This window comes from Bufo gargarizans, chromosome 6 (genome assembly GCF_014858855.1).
Source record: "Bufo gargarizans isolate SCDJY-AF-19 chromosome 6, ASM1485885v1, whole genome shotgun sequence".
Lineage (NCBI taxonomy): Eukaryota > Metazoa > Chordata > Amphibia > Anura > Bufonidae > Bufo > Bufo gargarizans.
Genome location: NC_058085.1, coordinates 66,464,495 through 66,486,311, shown reverse-complemented (window position 1 = coordinate 66,486,311; position 21,817 = coordinate 66,464,495). Strand labels below are relative to the sequence as shown.

Sequence of the window (21,817 nt, the reverse complement as noted above, 5' to 3'; positions counted from 1 at the left end):
GAAGGAAGGGTGGAATAGTTGTTGGCTGAAAGAGCATTCGACCAACCGCTATATAAAGGTGTATGGTGACCCAAAATGTGCCTCGTCTGTATATTCTACATCGTCTTTGAGTTCCCATTAACTAAACGATCCCTGAATCATAATGCATACAATCATTATAACATATGACACTCGAGTTCTTTGCCATCTGCTTAGCCACACGCTTTCATGCCACGCCAAGTCACCTATATTAAAAAGGATTTTCCCTTGTACATTACCAGGCCCTACACAGCGCCATTTACTGTATAGTGGCTGTGCTTGGTATTGCAACTGAATCACATCCACTAGAATTGGACTGAGCAGCACAAATGCCATGTGACTGATGGATGGGACATCACAAGCAGAGAAAGAGCACTGCAGCCCCTTTAAATAGCTGATCAGCGGGGATGCCAGGAGTTAAACTCCCACAGATCAGGTAACGAAGCCCTATCCCGAGAAGAATACTGTGAACAAAAACCTTTAAGGGGGTAATGTGCTTTTACGATTAAGTAATGTGCACCATGCTCTCCATCAGAAGCTGGGAACAAACCAGTTTGATCTCAGGGATCCCACTGACATTCTCTGAGCAATGAGAACTGTAGTAGCGTAATAAAAACTGCGGAGGAATCAAATAAACATGTCACAAAACACTAGGTTGGGCTGGACCCTCGTTGCTGTTCTCTTCAGGAAAGGCAACATTTTAGGAAAGGTCATTTCATGTGTCAATATCTAGAAGGCAATTGTAAGAGGGACAAAATCATAACCTGCTTCAGATCCTCCTAGAACCAGGTTTTAGCATGGCACTACAGCAGGGATGGCCAACCTGCGGCTCTCCAGCTGTTGTAAAACTACAACTCCCACCATGCCCTGGGGTGGGCAGTCTGGGAGCTGTAGATTTGCAACAGCTGGAGATCCTCAGGTTGGCCATCCCTGCACTACAGATTTGGTCACCAGCGTAATGCAGATTATAGCTCCAAAGTGTCAATCTCACTCTAGAAAGTGTATCCCAGAGGCCAGGTGCTTTACGTCAGCCTAGCCAATGCATGGCACGCTAATATCTCGCTTTGCAGTCATAGGAAAGCCCATCCAAGGTTCAGTGCTCCCGCCGATCAGCTCTTTGGCAATAGCTCTGGTGCCGGAAGCAGACAGCTCAGTCTACTTGGTAGTGCACTGACCTGGTCACTGCGGCGCTGCTCACTTTGGCTTCAATGGGAGCAGAACGAGCTCAGTCATCTACAAAGTAATGGAGCCGTCTGCTTCCAGCGCTAAAGCCAAACGGCTGATCAGCGGGGTGTCAGGGGTGGCTCCCCTATAAAATACATTTACAGCACCTTACCGAAACCACTGCATGGTCGTTGCCTGGCTGTGTGGGATGTCTAGAAACCTATGGTCATACAGAATGTGTAATGTTCCTACTCACTCCCTATAGACCTACAATGGCCATTTAGGATTGTTAACCCTTGCAAACCCTAGTAAAGGACCTCTAAACTATTCAGAGGAGCTACTATGACTATCTGAACTCCAAAATTCGAGAATGCAACATGTTATTCGTGTCTTTATACACTACAGTGGACTAGCAGATAGCAGTATGGTCATGGATGATAGATAGAAATCCCACCTTCACAATCTCCTTACCTGGTGCACTTTCCAGCACAGAGAACACCTCTCCTTTAGCACTTGTGAATATGACTCCAGGTTTGCCACCACACTGCTGGCAGAGGACAGGTGTGTCACTGAGCCATTCAGAGCGGACCGGAGTCTGGGCTTCAGCTTTATCTTCTTTCTCCACCTCTGGTGCAGATTCCATCTTGTCCTCCTCTGCAATGGCCACATTGTCAAGCGTCTTCTTCAGATTTTCCTGCAACTTCTTGATACCATCCAGGAACTTTTTTTCTCTAGTGAATTTCTCAGGCTCAGCAATGGGTGAGGTTGGAGATCCTGTCAATAGCTGCTCCACAGTCATATTTTTCAAGCTTTCAAGTATCTTAACAGTTTCCTTAAACTCATTGAAGCTCTTCACCATCCCTTCCATCATGTTAACTCTGGTGACAAGCCCAGAAACCCCTAAAGAGGACGCAGCAGCACATTGTTCCGTGTCATCTACCTCAGTCTGTGGAGCCTGCTCCGCAGATGCACTTGGATTTGGGGTTTCCTCTGCTCCTTCGACACCAATACGGGTGTGCTCGTCTTCAGTAAAGTTGTTGTCAGTCTCCCAGCTGTCGCTGTCATCTTCCCACTCGTCAGAGGAAGCGCCGCTAGAGCTGTTGTCCACCGAGTCATAGAAAGACTCCTCCAGCTCAGACTCTACATTGTACAGATGCTGAAGAAGAACATAAAAGTAATGAGATGTCTGGTAATTATTTCCAGCTAAGTCTTTGCAGAGCGGTATCTCCCAAAGGAAGAGAACCAGCTCACTAGTGCCACCTCTTGGAAGAGGAGCATTGCCAACCTTCTGGTAAGTCTCCATACAGGACCAGAATTAACCTTAGTAAACCGGCTGACATTAGCGATGTGCGCGACTTGAGGTGGGAGAAACGGATCCTCAAGGAGCAGGAGCAACGCACCCCCCCCCCACCCCCCCACCCTCCCCTAGAGGCTAATTTGCATATCAAAGTTCAAATTGTGCAGTAAGGTGGGGGGGGGGGGGGGGGCATCAATAAGCATAAGAATAGTAGAGTTAGGGTCTGCTGACATTAGCACATCGCCAATTTCAGCCAGTTTAATAGGGTTAATTCTGGTGACAGAAACCCGTAAAGGAGATTGAGCACCCTGTCTAGGCAGCTATGTCTTTAAAACTTCATATCATTATCTGTAGCCCAGAGCTGCATAGAAAAATGAAAACTAGAAGACCAGATTTGATCACAGGGGTGCAGCCCACCTGTCCACCACGCAACCCAAGAAAGATGATCAGACAATTCTTACCTGTGGAAGGTCAATGCTCCTGGTATCATCTGCCCAAATCACTTCTACTTTACTACTAACGTCTACACGGGCAACTTGTCCCACTGTGGGCTGGAAGAGAAAAAGAATAAAAAAGGTAATAAAAGTTTGACAGGACTCGAACGCTGCAGTAAGCTCTAGACAGCACAAGCCAGGTGTCAATACATGGGACCTCCCTCAAGGTAGAGCAAGAGCCCAATGGCAGCCCCAATAGCCCGTATACAGCTGTGGGTGGCTCAGAGACCAGGAACAGGGCATCTGACTCCCCACCGCAGCTATTCATCTTCACCTCAATGGCTTCAACCACACCAGATAGCAACTTTAGTTACGGACATCAGAATTGGTGACAAAGTGGATATTCTCATTAAAAGCGAATCTGTTGGCGCTGAAACAACCCCCCACACTAGAGTAAGTGGTGAACAATGTAAGTGACGCCGAGTCCGTTATTTTTATCTTCATACTCACTTGCGTTCTGTGCCCTGATGAACCAGCAGTAAAATGCATTGAGAGGACTCTTGAGCTCACACATATAATGTAGAGGAGTCCTCTCAATGCATTTTACTGGGGGCGTGGGGTGCAGCCAATGTGATCTGCACACCTGGGAGATGGATCCAGAAGGACATGGGCATCGGGACCAGGTAGAGCATTCTCTGTATGAGAGGCCAGGGCATTGTGGCGGAGGGCTACAGGTTTGGATAACACCTTTAATACAAGGCCCTTACTAATTTACTGTGATTTCCCAATACATTTTTACTGATCTATTATGGCTTCATTTGTGCAATTTACATGCCTGAGCTGGTAATAGACAAGTTCTATATAATGCCAAAATGGCTAAACCCCAGCTGCATAATGACAAGCTGATGGCTTAGCAGCCCCGAAACCAGATTGCAGATTCTCTTTAAAGGGGTTGTCCAGTATACATTTGGTTTTCTCCTCCTAACGGCCAGGGGTGCTTTAGTATAATAAATACCCATTTAACCCACCGCAGCTCCAGTCCATGTTTACTTACAGGAACTGGTCACGTGGCGACATCACTGACTGCAGCAGTCGGCACATGATCACGTCCAGAATTAAACAGACCAGTGGCAACCCAAAAGGGTGGCAGCTTAAATGGGGGATCATTTGTAATTTTATTATTTTAAAGCACTCCAAGCCTTCAGGACATATATACTGGACAAACCCTATAGTAGATCCTAAAGCAATTCTGTTTTTCCTTTCTTTACTAGGGGCAGTTTATGTCTCTGGGCACAAACTTCAGTTTGGAGGAATAAAGCTGGCTGCAGACGGTTATCCTCATCTGTCTGCTGACTTATCTTACACGTTGTGTCATGTCACTAGACAGTGATAGGCAAACTGCGGCTCTCCAGCTGTTGCCTACAGCAGGGCATGGTAGGAGTTGGAGTTTTGCAACAGCTGGAGAGCCGCAGTTTGCCTATCACTGCACTAGGACATGCCACCAATGTCACACAGGAGCAGTTCCCAGAGGTGGGACCCGCACCTAACTCTAGATTGAGTCCCCAAAGTGAATGAAGGAGCGCAGGGCATAAGCAGGAGTACTCTTCATTCACTTCAAAGAGAGTTGCGAAAATAGCTGAGCGAGTACGCTCGTCTATTTTAAAGAACTCCCATAGAAATTAATGTAAAGAGCATGAACAGCCACCACTCCATTCACCTCTATGGGACTGCTGAAAATATCCAAAAGAGCACAGCTATTTCTGGAACGCTCATACAGGTGAATGGAGGGTGGCCATGCTTGCGCAGTGCACTTTTTCACTTTTCTCGCCCATATTTATTGGGGATCTCCTGAAGATTTTTTATTTTATTTTCCTTCTTTTTCAGGTTGGAAAACAGTGGACGCCTCACCTCCCTGTTCTCCCAGGGTAGAACACCAGCGTTGGTCTGCCACGCTGCCTCGTCCCCCACAAGGCGACAAGGTGGACCAGGGCAGCCTCGCTCCCCTGCATCCCGCCAGCAGAAGGGTCACTCACCCAAGTGCCTCTTCCAGCTTCCTGCCACTACGGTGCCAGTAGCTGAAGGGGTAACCCTGCTGGAACAGAGGAAGGTGAAGATGGCAGCAGGACAGAAGATGAGGCGAGTACACGGGACTAGGTAAGTATTAACCCCCTCCCTCCCTCGTTCATTATCAAGCAGGGCCAGCCTATTCCTCAGGGGCCCGCTCTACAATGAGGGCCAATGATTAGCACTCCCACGGGGCTCGTCCATAAGTCTGAACAATCTCTCTTGCCGCAGGTTCAGACTCTGTTCTGGTGGAATCGTTATATCCCCCCTTACAAGGCAGGGGGACTCTCCATAGGGGGTAAATGGCAGAAGTGGTTATGCTCCAGAGGAGGCTCCCGCTCTGCACAATCCTGTTATACTACGGGGACCGAGTGCACTGCTGTTGTCCGGGGCGCTCGGTCAGACATGCAGAGGGGGAGCGGATGAGGCTCCCACTCAGACACCTACCACATGATCCATTCCTTTCGGGAGCGGACGCCTGCGCGCCGCTCCGGAAGGTGTTAACCACAGCGCGATCGGCCGTGCACCGCATCAGTGTTCCTGGCCCGTGGTAACTGCCCGGTGCAGCATTTGGTGCCTCCTGATCGGCTGTGCGCAGGGAGGGGGGGGCACTCTCTTAGATAGCCGCGTAGCGGCCTGCTGGGGAGCAGCCTTCGTCCCTGGGCTGGGGGATGGGGGGGGTGCACTTCCCCCTCCCCCCCAGACACCTGCTGAGCTCTGCCCACCGGTCCTCAACACTGCCTAAGGCTACATGCACACGACCGTGTGTGTTTTGCGGTCCGCAAATTGCGGTTCCGCAAAAAAAATTGCGGATCCATTGTAATAATGCCTATCCTTGTCCGCAAACTAGAAAAAAATAGGACATGCACTATTTTTTTTGCGGAGCAACGGAACGGACATACTAATGCGGACAGCACACTGTGTGCTGTCCTTGTTTTTTGCGGACCCATTGAAATGAATGGGTCCGCATCCTATCCGCAAAAAAAAAAAAAACGGATCGGACACAAACAAAATACGGTCGTGTGCATGTAGCCTTAACCCTTTCTGGCCAGCCACCATTCTTTAGGCCAGCACCTTTATTTGGGGCTCTACCTCCAGTACACTATGCATAATGTGGAGGATTTCAACCCCTTCCTTTCTCTTGTCATTGAGGCCGGCTTCCTAGTTTAAAAATAAGTAAAAAAATAAAATAAAATAAAAAGAATGTGCGTCCATACGGGTCCCCCTCCTCACCACAAAACCACCCTGTCTGTGTGGTCGCAGACTGGGCCCGTGTCCTATCTCGGATAAGGAGGACCTCGCTTAGTTCCCAATGCGCCCTCCGGGGCAGTTTGGTTGATAATTCTCCACCTTCGCAAATCCCGTGGAGGACAGCTGAAGTATTCCCAATCCACCCTCCGGGTCGTTTGCGCAGGTGGAGAATTAACAACCAACTGACCCGGAGGGTGGATTGGGAATACTTCAGCTGTCCTCCACGGGATTTGCGAAGGTGGAGAATTATCAACCAAATGGCCCCGGAGGACGGATTGGAAATCCTGCAGAGGTCCTTCACTGGATTGCGCAGGTGGAGAATTATCAACCAATCCAGTGAAGGACCTCTGCAGGATTTCCAATCCGTTTGGTTGATAATTCTCCACCTGCGCAATTCAATAAACGACCTCTGACATTCCCAATCCTCCCTCCTGGGTAATTTGGTTGATATTTTTTCCACCTGTGCAATCGAGTGGGGGACCGCTGGAACTCCCAATCCACCCTCCGGGGTCGTTTGGTTGATAATGTGCCACCTTCGCAATCCGGTGGAGAGGCCTCTAGAAGTTCCCATTCCACCCCCTGGCTAGTTTGGTTGATAAGTCCCCACCTGCGCAGTTCACAACTGCCAGGGGCGAGATTCTGAGGGGTATCCCTACGCACAAGCGAATATCTCTGCACCCCCACCCTTCCTCCGAGTCATGCTCAGACACACCCTCCCTCACAGGAGAGGATCCGTTCAAGGTGGGGGGGGTGAAATCACCGATTTGGACCACGACACTAGTCCAAAGCAATCTCCCTAGATTGCGTCTACCGTGGCCAGCAGTACTTGCCATATGCATTACCCCCTTCCTTGGCGGAGTAACTGCACTACTTCGGGTTACAGTACTTGCCTTATACAATAACATTGGGTTCAGTAGCTGCCGTATGCATTAGCCCCTTCCGTTGGTGGCACGATGACATTATCACTGGTTACATTGCGTACTGTATGCATTACCGCCTTATTTAGGTGCAATAATTGCAGTGGGCATTCCCCCTCCTTCATATGTGGAGTATTCTCCCTACCACTGGCTTAAATACTTGCCGTATGCTTTCACCTTCTTTAGGTAGGGTAATTACACTACCATTGAACACTGTTCCGACTGTCGTGCTATCCTTCCATAGGCAGAGTGTTGCACATCACCGTGCTTTCTGTTGCATTACCCCCTTCCACAAGTGATCTACTAGCGGGGGAATAACTAAACATCTTCAGATGACCACTACATACTTGGTTCTTACTGAACAGCTCTTTCGTCAGTGGTGGACTCTTCTAGCACTGAATTCGGTGGCCCCCTCCTCTGCTGGGCTATGGGGCAGCAATACAATGTGACTCCCCTTACCTGGCAGAGTTTTTTTCATAACAGTCACTTAATTCCTGGCTACTTCTGTATATTGCCGGTCTCAGACGGGGAATGGGCTTAGACCTAGCCTATTCTTCTCCTGTCTTTCCCCCTCTGGCTCATGGTTAATAGCCACCCCACAAGCCTTGGTTGCTCCTACGTTCCACTCTTCCCTCATCTGCATTGCACGGTGTATTCGTTTTGTGGCTCCCATTTCCAGATATGCTCCGGTCCAGACCGGTAGGCTGTCGCGCCCACCACATCCCTCCTTCTACAGGGAATCATTCCATGGTCCCAGGTGTGCTAGCGATATCCACACCACAGCAGCCACCTTCTCTCCCGGACAAGAGATCCGGACGCATGCTGTGTGGACGCCCTGACATCTCCTTGGTGGGAGTCCTCCCTCCTTTACGTGTTTTCCCCCTTCCCCCTCCTACCCAGGGTTCCATGGAAGATTAAAATGGAGGGGATTCTGACAACTCCTAGTCCAGTGATGGCGAACCTTTTAGAGACCGAGCGCCCAAACTGCACCCCAAAACCCACATATTTATCACAAAGTGCCAACATGGGAATTTCCCCTGAATACTACTGTCCAATATAGTATATCTTCCATGTACTTTTCGCTATAAAAGCCTGTTTACACTCAGTGCGCTGCCTGTGGTGTTCATAGTGCGCCTGCGCTGATAAATGGCAGGAAAAGTCTAAGGCCTTCTGCACATGTAGTGTAGGCGTCCCGTTGCCATATTGCAGACCGCATTTGCGGATCCGCAATACATGGGCACCGTTCGGTGTGCATTCTGCATCACGGATGCGGGCGCATTCACTTTAATGGGTCCGCAAATCCGGAGATGCGGAACGGAAGCACAGAACGGAACCCTACGGAGTGCTTCCATGGGGTTTCATCCTGTACTACCGTTCTGAAAATAGATAGAACATGTCCTATCTTTTTGCAGATCGTGGACCCATTAAAGTGAATGGGTCCGCGATCCACTGCGGCTGCCCCATGGTCGGTGTTCATGCATTGCGGCCAGCAGCACGGCCACAGGGTGCACACGTTCATGTGCAGGAGGCATAAGGCATATTGGTACGCCATAGACTTTTCCAGGGTGCAAGTGCCCACAGAGAGGGCTCTGAGTGCCGCCTCTGGCACCTGTGCCATAGGTTCGCCATCACTGTCCTAGTCGCTCCGGATCGGCCGTCATGCGTGGTACGCCGACCTCGTTCTTCTAGGAGACGTCCCTTGGTCACTGCCAGTCAGAGACGACCTTCCTTCACAGGGTCCGGTCTTACATCAGCATTAGGGTCTTTTGGTTTGACTGCATGGCTATTGAAACTGCCATTCTGATGTGGAGAGGGTTTTCGGCAGAAGTCTCTGCTCTATGATTCAGGCCAGAAAGCCTGCAACGCCCAGGATCTATTGTAGGACCTGGAGGTCCTTACTGGGCTTCTGTAAGTCCGGGACATCCCCTCTCTCAGTTTTTTCTCTCCCCGCAGTCCTCTCGTTGGACCTTGGTTTAGCCCTTAGTTCCTTGATGGGTCAGGTGTAGGCGTTTCTGTCCTGGTGGACACAGCTTTTCCAGCGTCTTCTGGCTCCCCTGGTGCCCATGAAAACTTTCCTTCTGGGAGTGGCACATACGGTTCTTCAGTACCGTCCTCTACCGCCTTGGGATCTGAAAATTGTTCTCTCAGCGCTCCTGTCTTCTCCCCTTGAGCCCTTGCGGGAGATCTCACTCCGACTCCTGTCCTAGTAGTTTTTCTGGTAACTATCACATCCATCAAACAGGTGTCAGAGTTGTGGGTGCTCTCTTGCAGAGAACCCTTCCCGGGTCTTCACAAGGATAAGGCGGTTCTCCGGCCCATTCCTTCTTTCTCCCAAAAGGTGGTCTCTGACTTTCATATCAATGAAAATTGTCCTTCCTTCACACCCTACAGAAGGGAGTTACATCATTGGACGTTGTCACGGCTCTGATCATTATTGGCGGCCTCCAGTCCCTTCTGGCGTACGGCACCCCTTTTTGTCCTCCGGAGGGTCCTCGCAATGGATTGGCGGCCTCCAAGTTGGCAATTGCACGATGGATCAGTCTGCAAGTGCTGAACCATACCGCACCCGGAGCAGGGTTCTGCCCTTAGGTGTCACGGCTCACTTCACCAGTGCGGTGGGCACTTCTTGGGCTCGGAGGAATCGCGCTCGGCTGCACAGTTGTGTAAGGCGTCTACTGGTCCTTCTTACACACATTCACACGATTTTTACCAGGTGCATACTTGTGCATCAGCGGGCGCTGCTTTGGGCCGCATGGTCTTGCAGGCGGCAGTTTCTTTGATGCCGGCAGGTACGCTTCCATGGGTCTGTGGTTTTTCCCTCCCTGTGGACTGCTTTTGGACGTCCCACGGTTCCTGTGTCCCCCAAAGAATATGGGCGAGAAAAGGAGATTTTTGTATAACTTACCAGTAAAATCTCTTTCTCGCTCTTCATTGGGGGACACAGCACCCACCCAGTATTGTTGTTCGACCACAGTTGTGGCAGTGCTGGTATGCACCCTGTTGGGTCTTTTGGCATGGTTGGTGTTCCATATAGCTGTCAGGGAAGGAGCTAACAGCTTTTACTAGTGTCAACGCCTCCTAGAGGACATAGCTATACCCACGGTTCCCGTGTCCCCCAATGAATATGGGCGAGAATGAGATTTTACTGGTAAGTTATACAAAAATCTCCTTTTTGGGGCCCTTTCTGGAGAGGTGGAATCCACACCTAACTAATGGCATACCATAGCGATGTGCCACCAACGTGGAAGAAACTAGTGAACATTCCCTATCTTTTACCACTGACCAAATCCAGCTCCCCTTTTCCCAAAGTGCTCGAGATGAAGACCCTTGGCACTGTGTTTCCAGCTCTATTCTCTTTATTAGTTCAGGTACCTGCTTTCCCTGACCCCCAACAATCAGATAGGATCGGTTCTCAGTAACTACTAGTTGGAAAACCCTCTAAAAAGAAACCGAACTTAAAACAGAATACCCCTTTAATATTGTTAATTAAAGCAGAACTGTCACGTACATTGTCCTCTGTATTACAGGGCAATATTAAGCACAATTTGTGCCATTATATCATAAAAAAAAAAAAAAAGATTCGTAGTTCTGTGTCTGCTGTATTGCTCCCCCACCCTGCTCACTGGTGACTAAAGGCTGGCTGCTATGTATCTGCATATGCAGCAGCCAGCCATCAATTGCCACTCCAAAAATAAAAAAATTGGTAATTTATTTACATAAAGCAAGGCAGCAATATAGTCTGTTACCTGACTGCCATCAGTAGGAGCATCAGGGTCTGAGCTCACGATACGCATCACGATATCTGTGGCTCGGAAGCGAAAGTCTGGATGGTCAGCAACGTCATAGACGCTCACATCATCTTCTTCACCCACAACCTAAAATATCAAGTTTTCATTTTTACAGCAAGTAGAGAACAGGCATCCATTTTAGGGGCGTCACCGAAGGTCTACAGATATTTCCTATTACACATTCATAATACATACGTTTGCTAGTCTAATATACACTTAGGACTACTGAACGACCCCTCACCTCAATATCATCGCCTTCAAGATTCAACTTGATCCATTTGACGACGCATGTACGGCCTGTGTGATCTCCGGACTGTACCACACCGTAGATGCTAGGATCCTGCAACGCATGCACTGCAAGAAAGCGAAGGATCATTAAGGAGACAAAATGTTATGGCCATAACAGGTCAGCACTGGAAAGAGCAAGCCGTTTCACTCTTCTAGATCACTGACCTCTTTTATCCACCACAAAATCTCCTGGACAGAACTCGTGGTTATCTAAATGCTGAATAGGGATCAGCTCATTAGACCGAATGCTGGTTTCTACAGTTCCATCTTGCCACATGACATCTGCTGTTGACACGGTGGTGATGACTTCAACAGCCACCCTGAAGGGAGAAAGTGCACCAGGGTTAGTAAATCCATTATATATCTCTATATGTCTATTATTTATTTAGTAATTAAAGGGGTTGTCTGAGACATTTCTACTGATGACATATCCTCTCTGCTGATCAGCTGTTTGAGAAGGAACCGGCTCTCGCAGTTGTGCCGCGGCCTTCTCTCAGCTTAGTCTAGGCCATGTGACGTCACGTTCATCGGTCACATGGCCTAGACACAGCTCAGCCATTGAAGTGAATGGGGCTGAGCTGTGACTCCAATCACAGTCACTATCAAATGGACTGCACTGTGCTTGGTGAGCAGGAAGAAGGCCGCAGCACTACTGCGAGCACCAGTGTCTTTTCAAACAGCTGATCAGCGGGGGTTACGGGTGTCAGACCCCCACTGATCAGATACTTGATAGGTCATCAGTAAAATTCTCAGAAAACCCCTTTTAAAACCATATTCATATTCTATTTTTCCAATTTTTTTTTTTTTTCGGATTGCAGATTTCATCTTGCCTGAGCTAGTGTTACCATCATGCAGAGTTATACTTTACTGCGGTCACACAGGCCAATGTGCTGGGAGGGGGAGCAAATAAGCTAGAACATACATACGCTTTCATCCTTTCTGAGCAGTTTGTGTGTACGCATCTTCCCAAAACTCAAATTAAAGGAGGACCCGTCACCACAAAATGCAGTGCAATGTGACAGCACCATGTCATAGAGCAAAAGGAGCTGAGCAGATCGATATATAGTTTTCTGGGAAAAGAGCCAATAAAACTTACAATTTATACATTTATATCTTAGCTTTTTTCCTTCTCCTGTGAACAGCTATTGGTACAGGAGGGAGGAGTTGCCAGTGACTGACAGCTATCTCTTCTGCACACTTCTACAATACAATGCTATTGATCACCGATCTACCAGATTCCGCTCCTGCGACGGCACTGTAGGCGAAGCTTTACAACCCTCCCCCTCAGCTCTGACAGCTGTAGCATCCAACCAGGAGATAACTACAGATGCCGCTCAGCGCAGAGGGGAGGCGCTGTGAAGCAGCTCACTGCAGAGGCACTGGTCACTAAACAGCAGTCGCGGCCAGGATTGACGAGTAGTGGTGATCTCACAGAAATTTAAGATAGTCACGGCGATCCCATTCATTTAGATCCTGGCCACGACTGCCGTCGAGCAGTGTCGCCGTGCAGCCCTAGATTAAGGGCAGTCATCTATGTGCAACAAATGGGGTCTCCCCACTTACAAACCTGTCCCCTGTCTTAAATTCTCTGTACACCTTGCTCTTCTTTTTCTTTTTGTGCTTTCTCTTCAGGTTTCTTATGGACAAAGGAATACTCTTCTTACGGCCGGGCCCGCTGCCACTTTTTGAGGAGGTCGTAGAGCTTGCTGAAGAAGTCACAGAACTAGTGTCATCAGTGTCTTCTGCCGCCTCATCCTCTGTGTCCTGCTCTCCAGGCTGAAGTGGCAAATCCTGGAACATCTCACGGACATTGCCAAGCAACTGATCCTGTGCAGAACACTGTTCCGGATCTGGTCCTTTCCTCAGTTCCTCATCATGGTCGTGGCCTCCGTCATCTTGTAGGACATCTTTCTCACTCAGTGGAGCAGTAATAGAGTTACTCCTAAATAGCACTGCAGGGTTGGTGGGCTCCTGTGTACATGAGATAATCTTTACAATTTGCTTCTCCCGCGGCTTTTCGGATTGCTGAACACAAGGAATACATATGATTAGGCTTCAGACAGCACCATATGACAGACATTAAATCCCATACAAAAGCCTACATGAACCCTGGGAGCTAGTAATGCAAACTGCTCTGCTCAGATTTCCCATTGATTTCAATGTAAACCAGTGAAATGGGCCTCTCCAGTGAGGTACTTCCGACAGGACTGGTTATATACTGCACAAGCCTTTCTCCTCTGGTTCAGCAACTTATCTGCCACCCTTTGTGCTTGCTTTAAAGGGGCTGTGCAGTGGGTGTATACTGATGACCTATCCTCAATCCTTTTTTTTTATTATTATTTTTTATTTTTGTATTTCTGCATTGAAATACCCAGCACATTTTTATTTTTCCAATCAAATGAGCTGTAGGTGGGCCTGTTTCTTACGGGCTGAGTTGCCATTTTGGGTTACAGATTACTTTTTACATTTTTAGTACATTTTTTAAACGTATAAATAAATAAAACGCAGTTTTTTGAATTTACAATTTGTGCTTTTTTTTGCGCTTTTTAAAGTTACATTTCCTTTCATTATTCTGATATTTTTTTAACTTTATTCCCTATGTCCCAAAGTAGACTTAAACATGCGACCCTCTGATTGCTCATAAAACACTTAAATGCTTCCATACTGCAATGTATTGGGTCAGTTATTGTACAAATTGTCACAATGACATAGCACTCCAAGAACGCATCACAGAGGGGCAGGGCCCCTTCCCTCTCTAACGACTTAGATGCCACTGGCAGTGATTACTGCTTCATCTAAGGGGTTAAACTTCAGGGATCAGAATCAACTCTGACCTTGGCAGCGAGACCGTATAGCCAGCTATATAAAATACAGTTGGCCCCCCGCAAGTGATGGTGCGGGTACAGCCCCTGAGCCCATCTCGCTTACTACGTACTTGAAGAGATGTAACAGTCCGGCACAGGTTGGAAAAGGGGGGGGGGGGGGGGGGGGGGGGGGGTTAGTGATACATCAGCTGTCTGAACAGAATTAAGAGCTCGTGCTCACTTTTTGCAGGGCCATCTGTAGTTTTTATTGATCCTGTTTTGGAGTGTGATTGATTTTATTTTTGGGAGGTAAAGCGATGAAAAGAGTATTGGCCTTTTATTTTATTTTTTTCCTGTTGGGGTATTCACTGTAAAGGATAAATACATTTATATTTTAATAGTTCAGGCATTTTGGGAGGCGACAATGCTAATTATTTCAAATAATATTGGAGATATGGCACTCAATATCTGGGAATTTTGCTCAAAACAAGTCGCTTTATTGATGCAATAAAATACTTAAAATGTCATACAAAGTACGTAATTTGTACAGAAATTAAATAACAATGATAAAAAGTCACAATTGACAATATAAAAAATCACTTATAGTGTATATATAAACACACATCTGACAGCAAATGGATACTTGTCTGTAATCTGATTGAATGGGTCCAGAGAGTTAAATTCTCAGCACTAGAGCACTGAATGTGTTATTGCTCAATAGTTTTCAATGAGAAATTGATCGAATGTCACCATTAATTCGGTATAAAATAATCACCGATTATCATTATTGTAGTGCAGTCGCAGGATTTTCGGATTTAATAGTAGAAGTTATTCCGAATATGCATATATCACAGTTCATGGAACTTAACGGATTACAGTTCTGAACTGTAATCCGTTAAGTTCCATGAACTGTGATATATGCATATTCGGAATAACTTCTACTATTAAATCCGAAAATCCTGCGACTGCACTACAATAATGATAATCGGTGATTATTTTATACCGAATTAATGGTGACATTCGATCAATTTCTCATTGAAAACTATTGAGCAATAACACATTCAGTGCTCTAGTGCTGAGAATTTAACTCTCTGGACCCATTCAATCAGATTACAGACAAGTATCCATTTGCTGTCAGATGTGTGTTTATATATACACTATAAGTGATTTTTTATATTGTCAATTGTGACTTTTTATCATTATGTTATTTAATTTCTGTACAAATTACGTACTTTGTATGACATTTTAAGTATTTTATTGCATCAATAAAGCGACTTGTTTTGAGCAAAATTCCCAGATATTGAGTGCCATATCTCCAATATTATTTGAAATTCTTTACTTTCTGGTGTTTGGAGTTCACACCTAGATATTGAGCACCTCTCCATCCTACGGAGTAGTAGAGCCACTCCATTTTTGTAAAAAAATTTTGACAATGCTAATTATGTTTATTTTTAATATGGTGAAAGGGGGGGACGATTTCGATTTTTTTGTTTTCTTTTTTTCTCTTCTTAACACTAACTTTAATAAGATTGTGTGATTGCTCTCTCCCATAGACTGCAATGATTTAATCACTGCAGTTTATGGGAGAGAGTCAGAGTTTCTATGGCAGGATTTTACGGGAACTTCAAGGCCTGTTACAGTGGAACCTACAGAAGCCTGAGGCTGCCCATAACAGCTTAACAGCTCCCTTGTTGTCAGCGCTATTTGGACCCAGGAACACAGTTTTCCAGGGGTTTTACCATTCAGATGCCATGGTCACAATTGACCACGGCATCCACTGGGTTAAATGCCAGTGACCAGATTTATTGCCGCTCATGGACACTTCTTCTGGGTGTCTGCTGTGTAAAACAGAAAGACCCCAGCAGCGACCAGCCACAGCTCCCACTTAGCTAACCAAGCGGGAGCCATCTTTTAAGTCAGGACATCTGCCATACGTGTACGGCAGATACCCTTACCCTAAGTTCACACCTGAGCGTTTTACAGCGCGTTCCTACTCGCTGTAAAACGCTCAACAAGGAGAAACCAATGCTTCCCTATGGGAATGGTTCTCACCTGGGCGTTTTACAGCGCGTACGATCGCGTTGTAAAACGCCCGACGCTCAAACAAGTTCTTGAGCTTTTTTGGGGCGTTTGTCGCGCGTTCCCGTACTTAGACTTCAGCGGGAACGCGCTACAATGTGTGTTCGCTTGTCTCTGTATGCGCGATTGTAAACGCCGGTACAATCGCGCATACAGAGCGCTCGTTTCAGAACGCTCAGGTCTGAACCCAGGGTAAAGGGGTGGAAGCAGTGGAAAGCATTTTGTATAAATCTAATATATTAAAACATCTCAGCATGTGACATGCAAATACCTTGTACTATATAATATTTGGATTTGTGCAGGAACCCCTTCTCACTTTATGAGCCCCTAAATCATTACATACCTTTCGAGAACTAGTCACCTCCCCAAGTAGACACCTCTTCTCCAAGGTTTCACATAAGATTTTATTGGGTTCCAACATGGTTGGGATGATGTACAGACAACGTTCTCCAAGCTGCCGCTGAATGTGGTCAAACGAACCGAGCCTCTTCACCCTGACGTAGGAGAAAACAAAGATCATACAACCTATGATTCTGACAAATTACAAGGATACCCACTTATTTAACGACATGTAACATCGTGACTATAGGAAGGTCACAGCAGTCTATCTTTTAGTGGATTAACTTCTAATCTGAACAGACTTTCCCAGTAGTAGGCAGGGCTGTGGCATCAGAGTCAAAGCTAGTTTTGGGTGGAGTCTGAGTTGGTAGAAATGTGAAGACTCCAGCTTGAAAAATATTATCTGTTATTAATATTGAGCAATTTATTAACTTTCATATGAAAGTTTATCCAGATTATTTATCCAGAACAGTGATGAGCATTGTGTCCTACTGTTGATGATCAGTTCTCCCCTCTTCTGTCCCTTAAAGCAGTATTACACTGGCCGATATTTCGGCCAATAATCGCATGAACACTTATTAGTGATCATCTTGCAGTGTAACACTGCCGCCGATTGCCCAATGAACGAGCTCGTTCATCGGGCAGTTCTGATTTTTAAGCATGCTTAAAAGTTATCGTTTGCCGGCGGCAGATTGTGCAGTCCAATTACGATCTGCCACTGGCAAACCACTAGACGAGCGATGGCATAGTGATCACTCCTTCCCACGTTGTGGAGGAAATCACTGCATGTAATGTCAGCTGTCTCCTCCGCTAGCGAGCAGGCGATTGCCGGGAAGTAACGCCTCCCCTGCCCCAACAATCGCTTGCTGATCTGTCTGTTTAATACAGGCTTTATGCACGGTCTCTTCATGCTGCTCTAAAGTGCTTAGTTACAATGCCTAAAACTGTTTTGCACATGCTCAGTAGTAAGTCATCCGCTAAAGACCAGAGGAGGATGTTCACTACTGGGCTTTCCTGCAGTCATCTCAGAACAAGGAGATGGCGTTAAAGGGGTTGTATGGGAATAAATAACATTTCACAGCAGCCACAGCCTGCCTCCACTATGGAAAAATTCATACTTACCTGCTACCAGCAGCTCCAGTCCTGTTTGACGGCTCCCATGTGTCCATCTTCCGGTCCATGGCTTATTTAATTATTCCCCGGCATGGACATGATGGTCTGCAGCCAACAACTGGCTTCGATAGTAAGGTCTCTCTCGGACAAATCACAGCTGAATCCAGTTATTGGCTGCAGTGGAGCAGATGATCATGGTGGAGAGGAAGTAGACAAGCCACAAACGGGAATACAGACACAGGGGAGCCAGTGCGCAGAGCTGCAGTCAGAAGATGCGTATGAATCCTTCCATAATGGAGGCAGGCTGCGACACCAGTGAAAAGTGCCGAAAAGTGAAAATTCACAGACAACTATTTCATAGTGAGCACTGAATATAGCAGCTCCACCTCTCAAATCCTTTTTTAATTCCATTGAGACTTGCACAGGATTCTCTGCATTTCTAGGACATATAATATATCTCTCATCTCATATATATAAAAATGAGTTTGTCTGTCTGTCTAGACGTCTGTCTGGACGTTCTTTATGCGCGACCAAACGACTCTCTAGCACGCACCGTTCCTGAGATATTCCCAAAAATGTATGCATTAGCAAATAGAAGCAGCAAGCCTTTCTCCTCAAATCCGAACTGCCATAAACAGTTTTACTCCAGGTTTCCATAACAACCTAGCCATTTTTCTTTACTGCCTAAAGGGGCGGTCGCTGTGAAAGTCACCGTCATTAAAAGCGGGCGGTCGCTGTGAAAGTCACCGTCATTAAAAGGGAACCTGTCACCAGGATTTTGTGTATAGAGCTGAGGACATGGGTTGCTAGATGGCCGCTAGCATATCCGCAATACTTGTCCCCATAGCTCTGTGTGCTTTTATTGAGTAAAAAAACAACAACGATTTGATACATATGCAAATTAACCTGAGATGAGTCCTGTATGTGAGATGAGTCAGGGACAGGACTCATCTCAGGTTAATTTGCATATGTATCAAATCGTTTTTTTTTTTACTCAATAAAAGCACACAGAGCTATGGGGACTGGGTATTGCAGATGTGCTAGCGGCCATCTAGTAACCCATGTCCTCAGCTCTATACACAGAATCCCGGTGACAGGTTCCCTTTAAAGGGGCGGTCACTGTAAAAGTCACTGTTAAATGGGTGGCCACTATGAAGGTCACTGTTAAAGGGGTGGTCAATGCTAAAGGGGCAGGCACTGTGGAGGTCACCGTTATGAGGGAAACTGTTGATATCTTTTTACGACACAAGGAAACATAAAATGAAATATACCCGTGCAATGCTAGTCTCATACAATATCTATCTATCTATATATAAATTTTGTCTGTCTAACTCTAGACGTTCTTTATGCGCGACCAAACGACTTGACCGATATTCACCAAATTTGGTACACAGGTACATCAGGCATCAGGGAAGGTTTTAGACCGGGTCTCAGCTCTCTAGGACGTACCGTTCCTGATATTTTCCCCCAAAATGACCTGCATTAGCCAATACAAGCCTTGAATCCAAACTGCCATTTACACAGTCACATGTCCCTTATTAGCCAATAGAAGCTTGCAGGTACTTCAGGTTGCCATAACCACTGATTACAGGTTTTAGCAGTTTGCAGGTCCTTAAATATTCAGTCATAAGACGTATGGCGGCACAACTACACTGTTGAAGGGGCGGGCACTGTGGAGGTGTACTGTTAAAGAGGCGGGCACTGTTAACCTGTGCTTAAGGACACAGGGCGTACCTGTACGCCCTGTGTATTTTCGATTCCCCGTCGCGCGGTGGGCGATGATCAGAACTGGGTGCCTGCTGAATCAGCAGGCACCCTGGGTTAATGCCTGTTTTTTTTTTTTATGCTTTGTTATGTAAAACTGAAACAAATAACCCCCAAAAAAGTCATATTTGGTATTGTCGCATCCGTGACAACCTGCTCTATAAAAATACCACATGATCTAACCTGTCAGATGAATGTTGTAAATAAAATAAAAACGGTGCCAAAAGAGCCATTTCTTGTTACCTTGCCTCACAAAAAGTGTAATATAGAGCAACCAAAAATCATATGTACCCTAAAATAGTACCAACAAAACTGCCACCCTATCCTGTAGTTTCTAATTTGGGGTCCCTTTTTTGGAGTTTCTACTCTAGGGGTGCATCAGGGGGGCTTCAAATGGGACATGGTGTAATAAAATAAATAAATAAATATATCAGTCCAGCAAAATCTGCCTTCCAAAAACCATATGGCATTCCTTTCCTTCTGTGCCCTGCCGTGTGCCTGTACAGCAGTTTAGGACCACATATGGGGTGTTTCTGTAAACTACAGAATCAGGGCCATTGATGTTGCACGACAATTTTTATAATGATAGTCTATGGTGTTGCACCGCGACATGCTGCGACTGACACGACATTCACAGAAAAATCCATCGCAGTGCGACACCATAGCCCAGAGATGCCCAACCTGCGGACCTCCAGCTGTTACAAAACTACAACTCCCAGCATGCCTGGAAACCTACAGCTATTAGGGCATGTTGGGAGTTGTAGTTTCTCAACAGCTGGAGGGCCACAGGTTGAGCATCCCTGCCATAGCCTATCATTATAAAAATTGTTGCGAGACATTCAGTGCGACAAAATGTCATGCAACACATGTCGTCGTATAACCCTAGTTTTAAGGGGGCAGGGCGCTGTTAAGGGGGCAGGGGCCACTATTAAAGGGGCAGCTGCTGTGTACGTCACTGTTAAAGGGGCGGGCACTGTGGATTTTACTGTAAAGGAGGCAGGCTGCTGTGGAGGTTACTGTTAAAGGGACAGGTGCTGTGGAGGTCTCTTAAGGGGGCAGGGAACAATGGAGGTCACAGATAAGGGGACGGTCCCCTATGGAGGTCAGTGTTAAAGGGCTTTATAGGTCACTGTTAGGGGGTGGGGACCCTGAGGAGGTCAATGTCAAGGGAGTAGGGTGCTGTGAAATTCACTGTTAAAGGGGTGGGCTGCTGTGAAGGTCCCATTTTTAGGAGGTGGGGCAGTGTGGGGGGTGGGGTCAGTGTTAAGAGGTGAGGGGCTGTGGAGTTCACTGTGTTATGGGGGACACTGTCAATATATCTTTTAATGACACACAGAAATATTAAATGAAATAAATGAAATATACCCATGCAAAGCCGCGTCCTTCTGCTAGTATATATTATTTTTTATTTTAATTTTTTTCCAACTTACAAAAAAATTCGAGTTTCAGAAATTGTACTCCAAAAAATATATAGTTCAAGAAAAAGCTTGATGTTACCATTTCACAACAGGAAATGCTATTACTAAATTATCGTCCATTTATGAAGAAGAAGTCGTCGGAGTCAGAACTTTGGCTTAAGGACTCCACAGTCCTGGTAGTAGATATCCTTTAAAGGGGTATACCCATCCAGTAAGAGAATAACATTTAGAAAATATGCCATCACTTTATAATTGGTGGAGTCCAAACTCTGATCCTGGTAATGAAAGATCAGCAGAACTGATGAAGTCTGTGCCCTGGACACCCATTCATGTGAAGGGGCCATGCTGTAGTTTCCTGTTCAGGCGGGTGGCTAAAATGTGCAGCTGGGAGAACAATAAAGGGGCAGTAGCACTCAGTCTGGACTGCAGCCCCTTCATCATCATGCTTGCTGGGGGTTTAGGTGTTGCATCCCATCAATGATAAAGTGAAGGCATATGCCAGTGCTACGCCATCACTTTATGAGCCAGGAATACCCCTTTACACAGAAGGCAGTTACTAAATCCATGCAGACAAACAGATTAAAGACAAATTATATAAGAGTTAGGAGAGAAGGTGAATGATGAAACGCAAAGATTCAGGGCAAGAAATCAAGGTGTTAATGCCATACATGGCACGTTATTGGGAGAGCATGGACTGAAGGCACATGGACTGCAGCAATAAACTATATGCTAGCAGTACTATGAACAAGCAAATACACATGTAATAACTGGTCACATATATGTGATCATCATAAACCGGTGAGGTATTAGTGGGATTATTCCACCTGTACGGCAGAGCAGTGGCTTACTCACTTGTGCAAGTTTTCTTGTGTTATGACAGACGGTGGTGGGTCCATAGAATCTGTACCCCCAAGACAAAAGCCCTTTGTAAGCCAGGTTACTCTCAGTTCTGTTACTTGCACCTGGACAGAGCACAACAGGATATAGTGAGAAGATGAATGTATGGCGGATGTGATGTGAAGGTGCGCATTAGTAAGTGATTCAGGAGCACAGCATGCAGCACAGAGCTTTTAAGGGAT

At 46.4% G+C, this 21,817-nt stretch overlaps 1 protein-coding gene across 1 annotated transcript in view; it reads right to left on the bottom strand.

Moving 5' to 3' along the window:
• The window catches only part of UBE2O (ubiquitin conjugating enzyme E2 O), a 53,274-nt gene that overhangs the window by 14,661 nt on the left and 16,796 nt on the right, over positions 1-21,817 (bottom strand). Inside the window, exons 7-14 of the mRNA XM_044299715.1 lie at positions 21,591-21,700; positions 16,448-16,598; positions 12,789-13,246; positions 11,387-11,541; positions 11,175-11,287; positions 10,892-11,020; positions 2,941-3,030; positions 1,654-2,338 (exon numbers count right to left, since the gene is read on the bottom strand). Of these exons, the coding sequence (XP_044155650.1) occupies positions 1,654-2,338; positions 2,941-3,030; positions 10,892-11,020; positions 11,175-11,287; positions 11,387-11,541; positions 12,789-13,246; positions 16,448-16,598; positions 21,591-21,700 (1,891 nt within the window). The remainder of the gene's footprint in view (positions 1-1,653; positions 2,339-2,940; positions 3,031-10,891; positions 11,021-11,174; positions 11,288-11,386; positions 11,542-12,788; positions 13,247-16,447; positions 16,599-21,590; positions 21,701-21,817) is intronic.